Source organism: Numida meleagris, chromosome 1 (genome assembly GCF_002078875.1).
Source record: "Numida meleagris isolate 19003 breed g44 Domestic line chromosome 1, NumMel1.0, whole genome shotgun sequence".
Lineage (NCBI taxonomy): Eukaryota > Metazoa > Chordata > Aves > Galliformes > Numididae > Numida > Numida meleagris.
In genome coordinates this window covers 126,961,641-126,983,793 of record NC_034409.1, presented here as the reverse complement: position 1 = coordinate 126,983,793, position 22,153 = coordinate 126,961,641, and the positions used below count along the sequence as shown (strand labels likewise).

The 22,153-nt window shown below is 40.2% G+C and overlaps 1 protein-coding gene across 2 annotated transcripts; it reads left to right on the top strand.

Moving 5' to 3' along the window:
- Window positions 3,473–20,739, top strand: LOC110405900 (granulocyte-macrophage colony-stimulating factor receptor subunit alpha-like). Of its 2 annotated transcripts, none has more exons than XM_021411739.1 (12): window positions 3,473–3,621; window positions 4,409–4,502; window positions 4,666–4,799; window positions 6,518–6,644; window positions 7,693–7,822; window positions 7,927–8,096; window positions 10,324–10,463; window positions 14,943–14,981; window positions 16,026–16,149; window positions 16,585–16,675; window positions 18,915–18,996; window positions 19,826–20,739. In XM_021411739.1, exons 2-12 carry the CDS (start codon window positions 4,418–4,420, stop codon window positions 19,901–19,903), a joined length of 1,200 nt encoding a protein of 399 aa, XP_021267414.1. In that variant the 5' UTR covers window positions 3,473–3,621; window positions 4,409–4,417; the 3' UTR covers window positions 19,904–20,739. The 2 variants fall into 2 exon arrangements, with proteins under 2 accessions (XP_021267414.1, XP_021267405.1); XM_021411730.1 differs by having other exon boundaries at window positions 7,924–8,096.

Below are 22,153 nucleotides of genomic sequence, written 5' to 3'. Positions count from 1 at the left end.
GGCTGACCCCCAGCTCACTACAACCTCCCTTCAGGTAGTTATAGAGAGCGAATGTCTCAAGTGATTTGCATGTTCAGTCAAATTGTATCCTTGCAAAACAGGAGAGGTGTCGATGAGGTTAAGAAAAAAATATGCCAGATTAAAAAAATAATAATATGGTTACCTTTACCTGAAGAAGCATGAGTTATTTGTCTTCATTAAACTGGAGCTTCCAAATAGAACTTCACTTCTGCCCAGAGCATAGCCCTGGCTGGAAAGAAACGTACCTTGAGCCACACAGCAATACAAACCAGGTCCATCAGACAGGCACCCAGAGAGCTCCTGCAGCGTAGGAAATCGCCAGTGTCAGAATGAAGCAGGTGGGGCTTCAGAGGCTCTCAGACCAGAGATCTGAGCCCATGAGTTACAAGAAGATGGCTCTGGTGTAGAAGATTTTGTGCAGGGCAAAGGTAGCAGATGTCAAGAACTGTTTAGAGAGGTTACCTGGAACTCAAAGGGAGGAGCTGTAGTCTGTGTCATGGTATCCAAAACACAGTAAGAAGAGGAAGGATATATCTGGAAGATAAATCTAGGCTGCTGGCAGGACACTTGAGTGGGAGCCTCTGAATTACTGTTAGTTTCACAGTTAAGGTGTGAGAGCTTTGGATCTGAGACCCTATCCTGCCCTGAGCAAGCTAAACACCACTCTCATGACACCCCACATATATATTATGCTATTTGCCTTCCTCTTTTCTCTCAGGATCTTGAAGTCTACCACATCATGGTCCTTGCAGTCAGGACTGCTACTGACTGTCACATCCTTTTTTGATGAGTTATAAATCCAACTGAATACCTCCTATATTTGGGTTTGTCCAGCATCTGTATCAAAATATGATTCCTGATGATCTCTCTAATTCTCCATGCTCTGCCATGTTGCCCTTCCAGCAGGTCTCAGGTCTAAAGTCATTTCAGGCAGCTGAAATCCCATCCTAGTAGACAAGAGGTTTCCTTTGAAGCCAGATATTTCTGATTCTGTGTTTCTAAATAAGTTTTTATGAACAATTTCTTTTGCATATCTTAAAAATAGAAGTTGAGAAGGAGCATACTCTTTAAATTACAATTTACTAACAATAAGAACTTCTGCATCACAAATGTCCAACTAAAACCAAAACTAACTATGGAAATCAAAATATATAAGGTCTACTGGATCTTCTCTATCCTGTTTCACAATCATGACAATTAGTGAACTATTTTCACCCCCTTTACTTTCAATAGGGAAGCTGCTGAGGATGCAAAGCACCCTCAGAAACCTGGAATTCACTTCTAATGACCTGGTGAGAACAACAGAAGTCCTATCCATGAGACAGTGGATGTGGCAGTAGGTGGGGTTAAGTCATCCCTTTCCTGTTCCTGGGCAAAGGCCCAATATAATGATCACTGGAAAAGGGTGATCAGGCTATGTAACCTTCTAACTTCCGTAATTCAGATGTTCACACAAACAGAAGACTTGTATGCTGGTCTTCTGCTGCTATTCCTTTGTTCTGTGGAAAACATCATTTTCTGAAAAAGGGAAGTAGTGCAAGTACCAAAAAGAGAGTCAACTCCTGTTTCCAGTGCTGCAATCTATACAAAATCTGTAATATATTACCACAGAAAAAAAAAATGTTTAGGCAATTCTTGAGAGCACTCCTATTGCTGCTAGATGAATGAAATATTATTCAAGCTTTAGGATTTTCTAGGAAGGTTGTGTTAATTCTGATCTGGCACTGGCAGGATCCTCATAGAACTCAAAGAACTGAAAAGCTGAATACACTCTCATTATCCCTGCCCGTCATTACTTCTGGAAAGAGCCTATTCTTCTTCATCTCCTGGGTTACAGCCACACCACACAGGTTTCTTAGACTCCAAGGCTTTGATAATATCATCATCTGCAACAGTTTTGCTTAGTGTTTTTTTATTTTTTAAAACTTGTTTACATTTTTTAAAATCTCAGGAAGGATTTGCCCTAAATATAGATAAGCAAAGAAATCCCCTGGGCAACAGAGTTCCTTTGTGGTGGAAACAACACTGTCTTTGTGGGCTGTTTGGCTTGTTCTGCTACAATATATTCTAGTTAAAAAAAAAAAAAAAAAGTATTTGCACCCCAAAACCTCAAAACCCCTACTTCCTCAATGTGTTGCATAGATGCATATTCTCAGAAAGTACCAGAGAGTGCTGCTCTGCTACTGTTTACTATAGGCTTGGGAGCTCTTTGAAGTGGGAGCATGAGGCTCAAGTAACCATGTAGTGGAGCTGGACTGGGGAAAAAGAACCCAGCATTTCATGGTAGTGTTTCTCTTTGTTCACCCATTGTAAGACATGTAATAAGGAGGAGCCAAAACCTGGAAGTTGACAGCACTTCCCAGAACCACATTTAGGCACATAGAAAATGCAACTTTTCATCATCCCACCATGTCTGCACCAGTGTGATGAATGGCTGAGTCAGATGCAGGCACTGCATAGCCATCCAGCCACAGCCATCTATGGGCTTGCATTCCCACTGCTTCTGCCTGGAAATGTTTGTAGGCATGTGGAGACACAGACCCCTCAGAGCAACAGCTGACCTTAAACACCATCCCTAATGTGGTGCAGGATCAACAAATGCACCTTTGGTGGAATTGATTCCAGACTTCTTTCTTTCCAGCCTAACCTCTGGGCTCACCTCAGCACCTTTCCTTCTCTTCTCCTGCAGTGTGAGGTGCCAGAAGGGGAGGATAGCTCCCAGTTTGGAACTGCCTGCTGAAGGAATGGTGTGGGAGACTGCTTAACAATCTGGGAACTATGCTATTGGAAGAGAAAAGTTCTCCCTCATGGAGAAAGGAGAGAGGAAGGTAGATGCACAGAAACTCTGTCTTCCTTCAGTTTTCAAAACCCCATTAGATTCTCCCTGGCATTTGCTACGGCTCTAATTTTATTACCCCAGGCACTTCCCCCTCTCCATTCTCCTTAAAATATCACCCCAGAGCCACCACCCCCTGCCACAGCGAGACTGCAGAATATCTGAGCTCCAGCTCCCCACAGCCCTGCCTGGCCCTTACAGGGCCCCTGCCCAGCTGGTCCCACCATCGTGCCTCTTGTCCAGGCAAATGCAATTGCCCCCATGCCCCTGGCTGCCTACTCCTGGTAGTGCTGTTGGATAGACCTGGCTTCCAGGGCCTGTCCTTGAGCACCAGGGGCAGCACACAGCCCATGGAAGGATATGCTTTTTATTGAGTTATGCTTTGTACTACTAAGGATTATTTACAGCCAGAGAGAAATATCTGTAAAAGAAAATGCTTTTACGTACTCATTGGATTCCCAAATATTAGCAGATTCTATACAACAGAAAAGACAATTTAACCAGCTGACTTCTTGTTCACAGTGCATGAAATGTGGGTTTTAAAATTTTCAAGAATCTTGATTTCGTAACAATCAGGAGGGAAGTGATGAGCATCACATCTTGCAACACTTCCGATGATATGAGTGTTCCCTAAAACTTAAGAGACAAGGAGACAGCTCTATTTGCAGCTGTATAACTATTGCCACTGTAACTCTTTCCATCTTCTCTGACCCCCAAGACTATGATACAAAGATAAATGAGACAAAGAAGTTTTCAAATACAAGGTAGGCCTACTGTTGTCTTTCTATTTTGTTTATGGAGGTATTTGGTAATGCTCTAAGATAGATACAGAATCCAGGGGCTGGAGGGATGATGTCCCAGGCAGAATTTCAGAAGCTACCAGAGAAATACATGGAGCTGAGTTGAATAAAGATCTTTGCAAGCGAGATATCTACTGCCTGCTAAGAAAGTTCCTTAGCCACATTTTTTAATTTTCTTTCAGATTTTGGCACTGAATTTGTAATAAACTTAGACGCTGCTCCTAGATCCACTTTTATGCATGTATACAAAAAAATACACTTCGAAATACACTAACTGAGCTAACACCCTCACCAAACTTAACATACTGAGTATCTAGAAGTGATTGATTTTGCTGTGACAAATTCTGACATTTTCTGTTTGCAATGGTTTACCCACATGCTTGAGGTCTACTCATCCTAATCTTTCTATACAACTTTAATCTTTAATAATCTTTAGACCTTAAGACAGCACTCATCAGGTGAATGTATTTAGAATTTCTAGAGTGGTTCCCAAATCAACAGCTTTATAAATCATCACACAAATTATTTTGTTGCAGGAAAGAACAACTTTTTTAATCTTGTTATCATCCATTTTAAAGATTCTCTGGCTGCTTGAGAGGTCCATATAATCTTTTCTTGCTCAAGAGTTGAGATGGGCAGATAGTTTGGAAGCAGGTAAAATGAGCAGATCAGACCAGACCAATTCAGAGGAGAGCACTTTTGCTCTGACATCTTTCACACTGGACAATTTTTGCTGCTTTCTGTCTCCAAGGGAGAAAAGATGCTTGCTTTTCTTGGACTCATCTTCATGACACAGTGGATGCTGCTGGTTGCCCAGATGTATGGTGATTGGCAGTGCGCAAACTGTGAGTAGAACACTTCCTGCAGATATCCTCTTAGGTGAAGTGTAACATGCTTCTCTTTAGACATATTTGTCCTCCAGTTGCCTTTTGTCTTAGACCTGGTAAGTAGTAACCTCTGTGCCCCAAAAATCTGCACTTAACTGATCCTATTATGTGATAATTTCAGGGGAGATGTCAGATTCACCCATCCAAAATTTGATGCTGAATTGGTGGAAAAGAGAACTGAGTTGGATCAGCACCATGAATTTCACTCAATACAACTGTTTCATGACAGCAGACAATTGTACGATCTCTATACTGGTAAATTTTCTATGTAAAGTATTAACGGAGATAAATCACTACACTTTATTCTTTTCCCTCCATATTCTTACATAACTGAAAAAGATATTCCTAGTAAGAATAAGATAGTCTGTGTTTTAGCCATTCTTTTTAGTTTTTATTGAGGCACATCTTGATACTGACATGTGTCTGCCTTCTGAAAATTCTTGTGAAATTCTTGCCCTGTGAAGACTATTGTGGGAACAGGCCTTCAGCTTAGTCAGTGTTGCAATGTAGCGGCCAGAGCTGGTAGTTTGTCTGAAGTGTAAGACTGCCTCTTTTTCCTGGTTTCAAAGGAACTTCAGTGAGAGGCATCTCATGCTGTACAGATGAGAATTTTCAAGTACAGAGGAGAAACTGAGTTATATACATGTGCCCTGACTGACTTGCCTTAATAAGTGTTCAGTGCCATTGGAGCTGTAGAGTAGCTCAGAACTGGGACTCGTGACATAGAATTTTGTGAAGGAACCGTGTTTCTGGAGTGGTTCCTGGGATCCAAGCAGGTTATCTGTGTGTATTTCAAACATAGCAGGCACATTTGAATAGACAAACTGAACCAAGACCTGAAAAAAATATGGGCCTGAGCAGCCAGCATCTCTACAACTAGACATTCTCGGAAGGCATTCACTCTACATCACTCTGCAGGACATAATGTTCCAGATGCTCATCTTAGCCCAAGAGAACAAGAAACCTATATGCATGGCTAAAAAAGAGAAATAAGATTATTATTTTTTAAATACGAATCCAACACTTTGATAGCTGGCAGGAGACACAGAACTCAGAATGGATTACTTGGACAGTGTTCTGATTCTATGGAAAGGTAACTTTCCAGGAACAGTTCAGGAACAGGAACCGTAACAGAGAATATTGGTTTTGACACCCTTATTTGCACAAATAAAGCATAAGCATTTTATGCTATGCTGCTGTGTCAATATGCAAAATATATACCACATTCACTGTTTCTGTAAGCAGTTTCCAGAAGCCTAACTTCTGGGGACTCCTTTAATACTCCATGTAGTTCTAGCATCTGCATCACTGATCACAGATTAGAATAGAGTCATGTCACCCTAGTTTCAACTATGTAAGCATGGAAACCATAGTCTTCGAAACTCTGATAGGAGCCAGGAGAGAGGTACATGTTCTGCCTGGAGAAAATGTATCGCATGAATCTTAGATGCAAACATCTGTGTCCTTTACCACTAAATAGGCAAGTCACTTATATGACTTGTTCAAACTGGCTGCTAGCATTAAGAAATCTAATATTACTGAAGATTAACCTCAAGCCATCTCCATACCCAAGCAGTCATTTGTGGCCTATCTCCTTTTCTCTTTGAAAGGAGAATAAAGTACATTAAAGCCATCTGTTGATTTTTATGAAAGAACATATGCTTCCTTTTGAGGAGGTTCAAAAGATTTTGTATGCTACGGACGGAAAGAAAGGAGGAGTTCCTATTCTTCACATTAATCTGTCATGAGATTTTCTGAAGGAAAGCATCAAAGTCTTCACCTTGCACTGATAAAGGTTCATTATCCAAAATTTCTAGGAAGGGAGCTCTTTGTCTCAGGGAGATATCAGTACCTACTTCACTCTAGTAGTGGACCCACTATTACAAAGAAAGCAGAAGCTTTCTACAGGGAGTATTACATAAAACATTAGTTGAAAAAGTGGAAAAAATAACCATCTGAATGTCATTTTTCAGGTAGAGAACACAAATTGCATCTTTGATAGAACAATAGCACTTCCTCTGCACAACGGGGCAAACTTTTCAGTTATAGCAGAGCGGACCAACAGTACATACTCAAGCACATGCAAGTATATTCCTCAAGGTAATACACTAGACTTTGGGAAAGGATTTGCATACTTCTAATGGCCTGAGCATAAAAAAAAAAAACAAAAACATGAAATGGTTCCTTCCTTAATTCTTCTATTTGATGTGAATGGATAGCTTCTTGATCACATCCTTATGACAATGTTTATTGGACAAATAAAGTATTTTCCTACAACTTGTAGGAAACTCAGTAAATTTTTTTGCCCTTGATTACTATCTTGCTTGGTGACATTTTCTTAACTGCAAATTCTCTTCTGAATGTTTTATTAACTTCATTTTCCTGTATTATTCAAAGTCAAATTTAAACAGGTTTGTGGCTGCAGTTTTTAAATTCTTCCTCAAGAAGTGTGTGACACCTTGAATTTTGTAACAGCGTAACTCATGGTGCCATGCCTAACACTTTGTAGTGTCCAATCTATGATAACAAAAGGTCTGACAGAATTTACCATTTTTTATATGAGAGGGATAAGAGATATGAGAGTGTTAAGAGAATGAGGTACAAGATTTGTTCATTTAAGTAACATGGAATTGGAATATACAAAATGACGCTACTTCCTGTCTCATCAAGCTCAAAGAAATTGCTGTTTCCTTATAAAAGGACGGCTAAGTCATCTTTTCTTTTAAAAAGACGTGTCTGTTCTCCTTATTAGCCTTTGTTGGGGCTGAGAGTTAAAGAGTGGTTTGTACTGTTTGTGATCTGGTGAAGTGATGTTAATCTCAGAAGTCAGAATAATTCAAGACACAGAGGGGTCCACTTCAGGTGTCAGCCTGCATTATGGCAGCATAGTCTTCATGGAGCCTAATCCTACCAGATGCAACTTTAATCTTATATCTTTGGAGGACATAGCTACATCAGATTCTTCATAAGATCTGTCAGTCCAAATATCTTCCAATGCAGCTACATAAAATTAAGTTTATCATTCCTAATTCAAACAATAATTGTCTGGAGTTGCAGGTATCTGCTGTATCTAAGCATGTGCCAAGACCCTCCAGCTTGGAGCAGTCCACACATTTTTTCCTCATCATGGACATTGCTGTGTTTGCAGGCATTAATGGGTCAGCCATTGAGAACTTCTCCTGTGTGATTTATAACATCTCCCTCATGAACTGCACTTGGCAGGCAGGCAGGAATGCTCCAAGAGATACCCAATATTTTCTCTACTGGCAGAACTCGAGGTGAGTCTTCTTGAGTCTTGGGTAGTCTGAATTCTCATTTAACGCATCACACTGCCTACGTTTAACTAAAACCCCTTGTTATATATATTTTATGTTATCAGTAGAGGTGATGACGTGATGGAATGTGAGCTTTACATTAAAGATGAAAATGGTAGACATGTGGGATGTAGATTCAAAAACGTGAAGATAGAGAAATCTTACTTTTTGGTGAATGGATCTAGCAAAAACTCCCTGATCCAGTTCTACGACAAGTACATTGAGCTGTATAAGATTGGTGAGTAAATAATTTATCTTTGTTTTATTTCTGTTATCACATAAGGGTAATAGAGCACTTATCCCTGAGACAGAGTCTGCACTCAGACAGAACTGTCTCCCCACATGACAGTCTTTCCTGTTTTCTGAAAAGATTTGGTCTTATCCTCAATGTTGGCAAAAATATAGTTCAAAAATGGACCGCAAGAGGAAGTAGTGACATTCTGAAATAATTGTTAAGAAAAGTCTGACCATCCTAACAATTCTTACGTTGAGAGTGGAGATTTTCCGGCTTGTGTGTCATTTACCTAAAAACCATGCAAGCATTCAAATCCATTGGATGTTGGTACCAGAGTTCCAAAATTCTCACTGAAATCTCTAGTTCTATCTTCACTTGCGCAGCCATGGTGAAATATGTTGGCCAGTCTGTCAACTCATTTAGCTGATTATTATCCTAAAGATGGTGAACACTGACTTTGTAAATGCTTTCTCTAAGAAACTCCACACTATTTTCTATTATATTTAAAGGTGTTAAAAATTATCTTATCTCTGGGATTAGTGTCTGGCTGCAGAATTTAACTTCAGTTTACTTCCCCATAAAATCTGTAACCATTTTTATTTTATGGACTTCCTACATCTCAGTTCAGATCACTCATTTACCAGCATCATTGGGCATAATGTTTTTTCCTTAAGAGTGGTATCCATACAGGCAAGACCTGAAGTCTCTTTTCACACATTATCCTTGCAATGACAAAAGGCGCAGTCCTTTTCTAATTGCTCTGAATCATTTATCCTGGCTGGTGCTTCTAGCTCCCCAATCTTTTGAAAAATATCATATCATAACTTTTATTTAATTAGTCTTTCTTTCGATGACCTTCAGATTTCCTCCTTGTTTAACTTCTCAAAACGTTATTGCTTTTTACCAAGGTTTTCTCTGTAGCCACTGTTTTCCCATCCTTTCTTATATGGAATAACTCCATTACTTGACATGTACCGTACAACATTAACATTGAGCTGGGAGAAGTACATGGTATGCATCAGCAGTTCTTCCACTCAAGGTCACTTCCTTTATCATCTGTAAAAGTAAAGTATACTCTCTCACCTATGTTCCTAGTGTCAAAAGTAAGAGACTGTGGCTTTTTCAAGAAAATCAGTTACCCAAGTGAAAGAACCATGAAGAAAATAATCAAGGAAGCTCCACAGCTGTAGCCTGTCTCAGCTTTTTTAGCAATCTACTTTAATTACATATACATTGATAGAATTTAGGAGATGGTGTTTCACACTGCTATCTTTTCAGTGATGGCCAAAGATATTTCAACTAAAGAGATCCTCTGGGATAAGCCTATTTGAGCAATTACTCTTCCTCTTTGCTAGTGGGGATATCATACATGGAAAACATACCCTTAACTAAAGAAATGAATATGTGTACAAAACACCCCACGCTTTCATATGCACTTTCACATATGGTGATCTACTTGGGAATATCCGGTGCAATTATTTTTACTATTGGTGGAGCTCCACTGTTTTGGTATTGCCACCAAAACCGAACAAAGCTTCATTCTACAAAGAAACAGAGGTAAGCTGTACGATTACTCAGAGAGATGAAATAAGACTGCTTCTTGACCAAACAGCCCATCACAAAAAAAACAGTCCTGTCTATAAAGACTAATGCAGGGTAGTCTAACTGAAACTATTCCCTGTATTGTCATTTTATCATTCGTTTAGTCATCTGTGTCTGCTTGTCTTTTGCTGTTACAGTAGATATTAAGTCCTTGGGTATGATCAAAATACAAAAGCATCCATACTTTTGTCCACATTTGTGAAAGTAGGGGAGATGTCTGAAGTTCTAGATTCTGAAAACTGAATTGCCATTCTTAAACCTGTATGGTTATTTTTGGAGGAGAAATAAGCTGCATGGTTCATAACACCAAGCAAGCCATAAGGTCATGTCACAGAAGAGTCAAGTGAGGAAGTTTAAAGAAAGAAATAATCTTCAGAGTTCTTACATTAGGATTAACATCGGATTGCTCTCTCTGAACCATGTTCCCTGGCTTTGTCCCTCTTTTGTTTCCTGGAGACAGGATATAGAGAACTCTTGTCTTCTAACAGAGCGACCAAGAAAAATAAATGTAAACAGGTATATTTCTTCACAGAAATGTTACCTGCAATTGCTCTTTTTTTTTTTTTTAATCAAATCAAAAACTATTACTTGATTTTAACTGTTTGAATTCTTGAATTTATCATTTCAGAAAAACTCATGCCTCCATCAGATGTCACTGTCAGTTGTAACAAAACTGCAGATTCTTGCACTATTCAGTGGCAACGACCCCAAATAAATCACAATAACAAAGACAAGTGTTTTAAATATGAAGTCGAAATAACATCCAAGGTAAGAGGAATTTCTAGACCTATATTAAACATTGATACACATTTTTACATTTTCGAGTATGCATAGGTGAAAAGAAAATCTCTCTTATATCGTGTAGACTTCCTCATATGTAGCATTGTTTTTTATTGTCGTTGTGTCTTTCTTGCACCTTGTAAAACTGTACTGCCCCATTTTATCCCTCTTCTCCTGAGTAACATACTGCTGAAGATTATACAGTCGGTGCTATGAGTACGTGGCACTAAGAGGAGAAGGATGGTTAATCACAGCTTGAACATATTACAGCTTTGGCAAAACTCAAAAACTAAGTACTTTCTTTTGCTGAGGCCTGGACTGTTTTTTTTTTTTTTTCCAGTGGTAACTGTACCCCTGTGATAAGGCAGAGCTGGGCTCCAAATACAGGGTGCAGAAATGGTGATTTGGTTAAGCAATATGAATTGATGGAAGAGGCTGAAATTACTGTACATTCAAAATATAACTAGCTTACCAGATATCATACAGAAGCAATACACATGTTGATCTAGCAGCTGAAGATGTATAATGTTAAGTAAAAGAAAATAAATGAGAGAGAAAGCAGAAAGACTTGACAAGACTTTGGGAGCAAAAAGGAGTGAGGAAGGAGTGAGGTGTCCCTCTGGAAGGAGGTGCACTGTACCTGTGGCAGAACTGTGGCCAGCGACCAAGAGGTGGCTGATAGTGACTGCAGCCAAGCGGCCACTGGTTGGCTGGTGCTGCCCTTCTCAGGAGTTACTGTTCAGAACTTGGTCTGGATGTGGTTTGCTAATTCACAGATGATCCCAGATAGCTGCTATAAAACTTTATTGCTTCTTCAAATCCCTTTGCTGTTGTAGCAAAGAGATCTTTATACTGAGCTCTGTGTGATTTTGACATAAAGAGAAATCACAGTAAAGCAATACAGAATTCTTTATTTTCTTAACATGATTAATATCAGGTTATAAAGAATATTCAATTTATATGCTGTATGAATTGCCTAGTATTTCCATAGGTAATTATCAGCAGTTTTCACATTACTAATTTCGTCAAAGTCCAGCAATTACTGCATTGCAAAATGTATTGCTTTCCAATTGTGAGGTATAAAGTGAGAGCAAGATTTTACTTATATTGTTTTATAGTGAAATATTGCATTGATAATATACTGCAACCAACATATATTTGTGTTACAGTCAACTTTTAAGCTTTATTTTTACATCCAGAAATTACTTGCATTGAGAGAAAACAAAAAGGATAACACAATGACCATAAACAGGCTGCCCACAGGAGTTGTGGAGTCTCCTCCTGTGGAGATATTCAAAACCCACCTGGATATGTACCTGTGTGACCTGCTGTAGGGAACCTGTTTAGCAGGGGAGTTGAACTGGATGACCTCCAGAGGTCCCTTCCATTGCCTATGGTTCTTTAATTCTGTGATGACTTTCTTTCTCATACGTGACATTAGTATGAGCACTGAAGGGAGATTATATGATTCCATTTTCCCTCTCTGCTCAAGCCAGCTGCTTCAGGGATTCAAGGACCTGCTCTCTTGTATAGCAGCATGCTTTGCAACACATACTCAGGTGCCACATGAGCATGTGTGTACAGCATGCATACAATTATTTTCTAAAGAAATATTTGAATTAATTTCATTTTGCTTTACAATGGAGAAAAGCAAGACTCAAATTAATTAAAAACAAAAACAAACCCAAAACCCCAAACCCACAGGCTAATGGAGATGTTGATATAGCCTGCCAGTCATTAGTTGTGTGTGGTCATTATGCTACATAGTAGTATTATACCTACCCAGAAGAGATGCGGGATTTTTTTTTTATCAGAAATGTAGATGGAGGGAACCCTGAAACATTTGTGAATGCAAGTCAGTTCTGAATGATTTCATCTGAGGGAAAAGGAACAGCATTCGCTTAGCATTTACAATTAAGCATAGTGTTGGGTTTTTTTTGCTTTTTTTTTTTTTTTAAGATATAAACAATAGATTTTAAAAAGAAAAGCTTATCTCAGGAAGTTCAACAAGGTCAAGTGCAAGGTCCTGCACCTGAGTCAGGGCAATCTCGAACACAGATACAGGTTGAGCAGAGAATGGCTTGAGAAGTATTTGGGGGTGTTGGTTGATAAAAAATTCAACATGAGCCAGCAGTGTGCGCTTGCAGTCACTGTACCCTGGGTTGCATCAAGAGAAATGTGACCAGTAGGTCCAGGGAGGTGATTCTGCCCCTCTACTCTGCTCTCGTGAGACCCCACCTGGAGTACTGCGTCCAGTTCTGGGGCCCACAATACAAGAAGGACATGGAGCTGCTGGAGCAGGTCCAGAAGAGGCCACAAAGGTATCAAGAGGGCTGGAGCCCTTGTGGGGACAGGCTGAGAGAGTTGGGGCTTTTCAGCCTGGAGAAGAGAAGGCTCTGAGGAGGCCTTATAGTGGCCTTCCAGTACCTGAAGGGGGGCCTACAGGAAAGCTGGGGAGGGACTTTTTGGAAGGGCAGGTAGCAATAGGATGAGGGGAAATGGTTTTAAACTGGCAGAGATTTAGTCTAGGTTTAGACTAGATGTAAGAAAGAAATTATTTACTGTGGGGGCAGTGAGACACTGGAACAGGTTGCCCAGTGAGGTTTCGAAGAAACTACAGGCCAGTCAGCCTCACCTCTGTCCCTGGAAAGGTGATGGAACAGCTTGTTCTAGATGCCATCTCCAAGCAACTGGAAGAGAAGAAGGTAATTGGAATAGTCAACATGGATTCACCAAGGGAAAATCATGCTTGACCAACCTCGTAGCCTTCCATGATGGCATCACCAGCTGGGTAAATGGGGGGAGAGCAGTGGATGCTATCTACCTTGACTTCAGCAAAGCTTTTGATACTGTCTCCCACAACATCCTGATAATGAAGCTGAGAAAGTGTGGGATAGATGAGTGGACAGCAAGGTGGGTTGAGAACTGGCTGACTAACCGAGCTCAGAGGGTGGCAATCGGTGGTGCAGAGTCTGGTTGGAGACCTGTGACTAGCGGTGTTCCCCAGCGGTCAGTACTGGGTCTGGTCTTGTTCAATATCTTCATCAACGACCTTGATGAGGGGGTAGTGTCCACCCTCAGCAAGTATGCCGATGATACAAGGCTGGGAGGAGTGGCTGACACACCAGAAGTCTGTGCTGCCATTCAGCAAGACTTGGACAGACTGGAGAGCTGAGCAGTAAGAAACCAGATGAGATTTATCAGAGGCAAGTGTAGAGTCTTGCACCTGGGAACAAATAACCGCAAGTATCAGTACAGGTTGGGACATCACCTGCTGGAGAGGAGCTCTGTGGAGAAGGACCTGGGGATCCTGATGGATGACAGGTTGGCCATGAGCCAGCAGTGTGCCCTGGTGGCCAAGAAGGCCAATGGGATCTTGGGGTGCATTAAAAAGGAGCGTGGCCAGCAGGTAAAGAGAGGTGATCCTCCCCCTCTACTCTGCCCTGGTCAATCCTCACCTGGAGTACTGTACCCAGTTCAGTATGCAAAAGACAGGGACCTCCTGGAAAGAGTCCAGTGGAGGGCCACAAAGATGATAATGGGCCTGGAGCATCTGCTCTATGAGGAAAGGCTAAGCAACCTGGGTCTGTTCAGCCTTGAGAAAAGAAGACTCAGAGGGGATCTTATTAATACTTATAAATACTTTAATTGTGGGAGTCAAAGGGACATTGCCAACCTCTTTTCAGTGGTCTGTGGGGACAGGACAAGGGGAAACAGTCATAAACTTGAGCATAGGAAGTTCCGCACCAATATGCTAACGAATTTCTTCACAGTGAGGGTGATGGAGCGCTGGAACAGGCTGCCCAGGGAAGTTGTGGAGTCTCCTTCTCTGGAGATATTCAAGACCCGCCTGGATGCCTACCTGTGCAACCTGCTGTAGCGAGCCTGTTTTGGCAGGCGGTTGGACTCAATGATCTCGAGAGGTCCCATCCAACCCCTACAATTCTGTGATTCTGTTGTGAATGCCCCCTCCCTGGAAGAATTCAAGGCCAGTCTGGATGTGGCTTTGAGAAACGTGGTCTCATGGGAGGTGTCCCAGCTTATAGCAGAGGAGTTGTAATGAGATGACTTTAAAGGTCCCTTCCAATCCAAAACATTCTATGATTCTATAATCTTAAAAGCTTTTTCTTCTGTGTGTAGGAATAAAGTTACTGTTTGCATTCAGACCTAGTTTGTTTTGTTCGTGTTTCAGTTCAATCACCAATCTGAAATAAAATTTATTTCTCAGCTCTAGTGATAAGGAACACAAATACTTTTCCACAGAACAATTAGTTACTACATAACTTGGCATTGCAGTTGAATCACATATCAGAAATTAAGTATTAGGTAAATTACTAGTTCTTAAAAACAAACTGTCAATTAGATAAGATAGTAATGCAGAGAAAGGTGATAGATAGTTGATTAAAATGACTATCTTAAAAAAAGAAAAAGCAATCATAAAAATAAAAGTTTTCTCTTGATTTACAGGCTAACTCTGCAGAGTGGACCAAACGAAGTTTTACAGAAGTAAGTGTGCTTTTTTTTATTTATCGGCAATGTATGTTAGTTTCATAGTCAACTGTGAAAAGTAAGCAGCACGTAAATGCCTTTAGCATTAGTTCTATGCTTTACGATATTCTTATTTATGAGTTTCTTAAATGTGTCTAACTGCTAAATAATTATGATATTTGTGCCACTTATCACATATTCAAAGAAATGTGTGATATTCCGTTCAAGGTTACTGTTCTGTAACTATTTTGTAAAACCTTCTATTTTATATTATGCTATTCCTTCTTCCTCTCAAATGTTTGGATCAGAATTTGAAGATACACATTAGTGACAGAAGGGAAAGCAGGCACTGAGAAATCTCCTCCTAGGAATTTAATTTGACTTACGAAAACACAAAGACCAAAAAAAGCCTCTTGGAATGAGGCCTTATCTTCAGGCATGCTGCACCTTCTTCTACTCAGTGTAGCCTGCACATCCCACCCCTATTCTGAAAGTAGCCAAGAGTATGTTTTGGGGAGTTCTAGTAAAACTAAGTTCTGCAATCTTCTTATTTTACAAGGTTGAATTGGAATTTTGTTTATCCTAAGCAATCCTATTATTGAGACAGAAACATGAGCTACATGCAGATGGTTTATTCTTTGCGTTATAGAATTTTAGCAGTGTTAATACAAGACAATTCAAGATGTTTTTCCACTTCTGTCAGTGTTGCAAGGGAAACTGTAAATAAATCAAACTTACTGATAATGTAATTTCCTAAGAAATTACAGGCTAACATGAAAAAGTTGAAAAGTTGAAAGTTCTGCAGAGCAAAATTTATGGAGTGATAGGCTATATTTGAAAGAACACACACATAGATACATACCTACTATGCTTTTTTGTTTGTTTGTTTTTGTTTTTGTTTTTTTTTTTTTTTTTTTTTTTTTTTTTTTTTTTTTCATAGCAGCAGGCAATTCTCCCATAACTTGAAAAATCTCCCTGGTAAATGCAGGTTGCACACTGTCAACATCTAGACACTCAGCAACAAAAAGCTCAGTATAATTGTGATTTTGTCTGTTTGCTTAGAAAGTGAGCTACACAGCTCAAAATCCCAACATGAAAAAGAAGAACCTAGTGAAAATAAGAGCAGCTGGCCATATGTGTCAAGTGAACGAAGAGTGGGGGGAGTGGAGTGCAGCTGTTGAGTTTGGTAAGAATAAAAAATCTTTACCTTGGCTTATCCTTCCCCCAGCTATGCCCTATCTACCTCACACATACCTGTGCACATACAGACAAAGAAAAATAAAAGGTATATGTAAACATTTTGTTTCATTCCACATTACTGAGAAGGAGAGAGAGAATTAGTTCATCTCTTAACACTCTAACACTGGAAAAAGTCTGTTAAAGAGTTGTACATTTGAAAATGTTGTGCATCATACCTGCTTAGTGCTGAGGACTAACAAACAGGTTCAGTGTTAATTTCTCCTGGAAAAATGTAGAGCTAGAATGCCAAATAAAAGAGTTGCATTTTATTCCAGGAGAAACCTTTTGGACTGACATTCACCAGTCAGAGTATGTGTTTGACACAGCCGTGCATCTATTGCTATTTGTTAACAATAATTATTCATGACTGTTGCTCTTTCAGGAAATGAAGAAACTTCTTCAGAATGGATTTTACCTGTACTGGCAGTTGCAACGCTCTCAATAGCTATCTTTACACTTTTCTTCTGCAAAAGGTATACATAATTTATTCTTTTATTTTATTTTGTGTGGATGTGTGAATCATCTGCTGTTCTTAAACAAATAAATAATGCAGAGGTGTCTCTGAAACACATTTTCACTCACAGTCTAATGGAAGCCAAACCAAAAAGGAGTTCTCAAGGCAGACACTATAATTGTGATATCTAGTCTCTCTTTGGATGACTCACAAACGTTTTTTCAAGAGCCTCTACTGTTAACATGGCAACAAGGGTAATTATGTCCAATCACTTATTACAGAATCATAGAATCATTAAGGTTGGAAAAGACCTCTAAGGTCATCGAGTCCAACTGTCCACCTACCACCAATATTTCTCCACTAAACCAAGTACCTTAGTACCACATCTACACGTTTCTTGAACATTTCCAAGGACCGTGACTCAACCACCTCCCTGGGCAGCCCATTCCAGCACCTCACCACTCTTTTGGAAAAGAAACCTAATATCCAACTTCCCCTCACTCAGCTTGATGACATTTCCTTTAGTCCTGTCGTTAGTTAAATGGGAGAAGAGGCCAACCTCCACCTCGCCACAACTTCCCTTCAGGTCACTGTAGGGAGTGATAAGGTCTTCTCTGAGCCTCCTCTTCTCCAGACTGAACAATCCCAGCTCCCTTAGCCACTCCTCATAAGGCCTGTGCTCCAGACCCCTCACCAGCTTCATCACCCCTCTCTGGGCATGCTCCGGGGCCTCAGTGTCTTTCTTGCAGTGAGGGGCCCAAAACTGGACACAGTACTTAAGGTGCAGCTGTACTTGAGTACAGAGGGACAATGACTTCCCTACTCTTACTGGCAGCACTATTTCTGATACAAGCCAGGATGCCATTGGCCTTCTTGGCCACCTGGGCACACTGCTGGCTCATGCTCAGCTGAGCATTGACCAATACCCCCAGGACCATATCCTCCACACAATCTTTCAGCCACTCTGCCCCAAGCCTGTAGCATTGCCTGGGATTTTTGTGGCCAAAGTGCAGGACCTGACACTTGGTCTTGTTCAACCTCATTCCAATGGCTTCAGCCCAGAGATCCAGCCTGTCCAGATCACTCTGTAGGGCAGATCAACACTTCATCCCAACTTGGTGTCATCTGCAAACTTACTGAGGGTACATTCAATCCCCTCATCCAGGTCATCAATAAAGATATTGAACAGAACAGGCCCCAGTAACAACCAGTCCAACCCCCAGGGAACACCACTCATGACTGGATGCCACATCGATTTAAGTCCATTCACCATCACTCTCTGTGCCCGGCCCTTCAGCCAGTTCTTTACCCAATGAAGCATGTACCTGTCCAAGCAAGTGTCAAAGGCTTTGCTGAAGTCAAAGTAGACCACGTCAACAGGCTTTCCCTCGTCCACCAGGCAGGTCACTCAGTCATAGAAGCAGATCACGTTGGTCAAGCAAGACGCGCCTTTCATGAACCCATGCTGGCTGGGTCTGATCCCCTGGTTGTCCCATACATGTCCTGTGATCTCATTCAAGGTCCGCAACAATCGGTTCTCAGGAGCAGAGTCCATCGCCTCCCTCTCCTTCCCCTCCTCGGGGTGCTGCAGGGAACAGTGAGGTCACTTCTTAGCCTTCTCTGCAATTTAGACAACCCAAGTTTCCTCAGCCTCTCCTCATATCAGCTTTTTAAAGCCATGCTAACCAACACGTAGACTGTCTGCCAAATGGTTTGATTTCTTGGAATGTACTTATTGCAAACACACAGGCTGATTGTACTTAACAGTATAGATCTTGTAATATTCATTAGAACTGTCCTAGCAAGTTAAATTAATCTCAGAATGAATAAGCTAAGCAAATTTCTTCCTGAAATAAACTATGCAAGGGAAATGAAGAGAAAAAGGATAGTCTGCCTTATCATGCACTTTGTATAGAAATATACAGTAATTCAGAGAAGACTATCTTCCCACTTGTTTAAATTTTTATGTTCACTTTACACTGGTTGCAGTGACTTAAAGAGGAGCACAATAGTGAGTTCCTTCTTCTTTCAAAGAAGAAAATAAATATTCTGAATCCAACCAAAAAGAAAATTATTATTACCATCCAAATTCTTAGTGTTTTTCTCATATGTATTCATTATGTGCTTTGATGATGTACAATTTTCATTTCTCTTCCACCCTGAAGGAGGAAGATAAGAGCTGGTTCAAGGGTGCAATGGTTTTGACACATGCTGGATACTTAATTTTTATTTTTTACTCTGTCCCTTTTGAACTCCAGGACTGGTTATTGGAGAGCAGCATTTCCACAAGTCCCAAAGCCAAAAAATCCATTTCATGGACAACCTGATATAAATCCAGAGGTAGACTTTCTTTCCATTTTATATTAAATGCGTGAAATGTGAACTAAGGCTCTACTGCAGGGTTAAAGGTAATGTTTAAATGATGAGGAACTTAAAAGAAAGAATAACTCTTCCCTTTGCCATATATTGAGGAACTACAAAAGAAAATCAGCAGAGAATTTGTTAAGGGAACTCAAATGCAGTACTCTTCTACACCCAGGGAGTTTCTCCTGTTCCAGCCTAATAGGCACAGGGGTTAATGCTTCCATTGGTAGGTCCAATACAAGGCACACACGTGCACCAACATGCAGAGAGGACACTGATACAGCCAGTCACGCAGAGCAGCATGGATAACTTTACCAGAATCACACTGTCATCAACACTGGTCCCATAAGCAGAGCCACAGAGAGCCTGGTCTGGCCACTTCTCTCCTTCTAGGCAGGACGAATTTTGTCAGTGGGACGTGCGCACACCGCCACTCAAGGCCTGTTCCATTAGCTAAGCTTCAGGCCAATGTGTACTCACCTAGTTACATACCTTAATAAAGTTAATCCTTTTGTTATAATTCTTTTGAAATTATCTGTGATCAGTGTGTTGAAGAAAAGCACGCTTTCTCCCTGCTCACTTTCTAGCCAGGCTGAAAATCATGTGTCAGCATTACAGAGGTGTTGAAATTTCAATATTTTCTCTTTCTAAGGAAAGCTTATCAGATAAGAAAAAAAAAGAAGTGAAATATTTCCATAAAATACGCAACATAAGTTGAAATATTCTCAGAATTACACATAAGTAAGTTAAGGTTAACTTAGCCATGTGCATATAAAACTAACAGAAGTTTTAATTTTCCTTTCAGTTGTTGGAGTGCAAAATGCAGTCAATAACATCCGAAACCGAACGGATTGCAGTAGTTACTGAAGTAGTAAAATTGTAAAAACAAATGAGGAACGTGAAAGTGTACTTTTCAGTTCAGGCAGCTCAGCTCTGCAGCAAGTCAGGGATTAAAATACATAAGTAGTGGATCCAAGAGATAAGATTATTTATGTCCAAGTTTTTGAAATGCCTTTGTATTTTCTTTTAATTTCATCTTATTTTAGCTTTTTGGGTAACTTCTCTTATTGGGTATCTTCCATTCTGTGAAGACGATTTAAATATTTCAGTCAAGAAGTTTCAGTTACATTTCAATTTGTTTAAGGAAAAATAATATCTTTTTTTTAAATCATATTAAAAATAATAAGAGTGAGTATATTACATTAGTAGATTGTTTTTTGAGATTTCTGGTGTCCAAGTGCCATTGTTCTAGACAAGAATGTGCCTATACGTACTTGATGTTTCCTCAGATTTCTTAATATACATAGAGACAACTAGAAAACTGAGAATGGAATTGACAACAGACTGACATACTGAGTGGTGACCAATTCATTTGCTCAAAACAGCAGCCATACAGGCTGAAGAAAAGGTGAAAAACAATCAAACAAAATCTGAGTCCATCCATTAATGACTTTTAATTTAAGTTGTCTAGAAAAGGAAAATTAGTGTTTTTTTCCTAAAAAAAAGAAAAAGTAATATTATCTTTTTCAAAGTAAGTGTTGTGAAAAAAATTTCCTGAGCATTTTTTAAAACTCTATGAATTACACTAGTCATTGTTAGTTTGTTACAAAAGAGTTTCATACAACATTGAGCAACTTACTGAATTATATGGAAATAATTGTTCCATCTGTGAACTAATCCTTTTTTAATAAAAGGCTAGTAACACTTCTGAAGCTTTTATCAGCTTAGTGTTGGTTTTGTTTTTTTTTTTTCTCATCAAATGCTAATGCTAAGCCAAGATACTATTGTAATGGATCTTCCAGACCACGTAGAGTGAATTTCTCTCTCTTTTATTTATGGCAAATTACTCATGAATCAGCTACTAACATCTAGAGCAACACTGCGGAGCACCACGTGCAAGAGTCCAGCAGACCACCTGTGCACCAAGAGTTCTAGTTCTGGAAGGGATTGTCTTGGGGGAGCTGGAGAGGTCTTGGCCCATGCCTCACTGCTCCAGAGAGAGTCTCAGCTGCTCACATTGACAAAGCACAGAATAGCACATTACACAATACCAAAACCATTTCTGGTTTATCATAAACACCAAGATAAGCAGTGTGTCCGTTCAGAAACGGTTGATCTGGCGGTTCCCAAGAGAAGGTGGGGCATGTTGGAGGGGGACACAAAAGAGATCAGATGTCCTTGAAGGAAGCTGGTCACTGATAGAGTCAGAGTCATGGTCTTGTCCACACAGATAAACTAAGGCACCATGAGGGCCATTTGAACCCCTGGGAGGGACCCAGAACCTGAGGACAGCCATAGAGCCATCAGGCCATGCCCTCTCAAGCCAGAGCTATCCCAGAGCAGCCAGTGAGCAAGCACAAACAGCCACACCCTAAGGGGAGGGCAGAGTAGTGCACATGGAGCCCCACTGAATTCATCCAGGCTAGAGTTTTGAAACACATTAGTCAAGACTAATGTAGGTACTCTTTGAATAGTCTGAAAATACTAATCAGCTGAGACTGTTAGACAAAGCTCATGTTATTCACAACTTGACCAAACATGCCACAACAGGATGCAAATCCTTTTAACAAAATTAGTTACCTTTCCAGGAAAGCACACAGGTGAAAAAGCATTCAAAATTGTCTCTGAATTCTTAATTGGTCATTTATCTATTTTCTTCATCTGGAATTACTTGTCTTGTTACTCTCTTAGGTCCTGTCCTTCAGACCTTCCTCAATCCTTTCCACTGCTTCTTTCCCCTCTCCTGCTCCTAGGTGAAAGCCATCCTCTGAGAGCAGGTCCAGGCCCAAATCCTCCCTGGTAGCTCTCACAAGGCTGGTTCTCAACCAGTAGAAAAGAGTGAGCAATACTTGTCCTGAACATGTCTTGGAAAGAAAGAAATGGAACAGTACCTATCTATTTCAGCTCCCAGTGTTGGAATAAACACAAGACAGGATGAGAAGCCACTCCAGAGAGGATGGTAACATTATTATTACATGTTGCTTTTAGCTGTAGCAGCACAAAATAGATATTCAGGTTGTTCCTAGGTTATGTTTGTTAAGAGACAAACTGAACATGTAAGTCAGATATTACCTCTGATTGAGCTGTATCCTCCTATATCATGTCAGTATCAAATAAGAGAAGACAAGAACAT

Coding starts and splice junctions, on each gene's coding strand:
- LOC110405900 (XM_021411730.1), top strand. CDS start 4,418: ATGCTTGCTTTTCTTGGACTCATCTTCATGACACAGTGGATGCTGCTG. Junction 4,503..4,665: donor TGATTGGCAGTGCGCAAACT/GTGAGTAGAACA, acceptor TGATAATTTCAG/GGGAGATGTCAGATTCACCC. Junction 8,097..10,323: donor CATTGAGCTGTATAAGATTG/GTGAGTAAATAA, acceptor TTATCATTTCAG/AAAAACTCATGCCTCCATCA.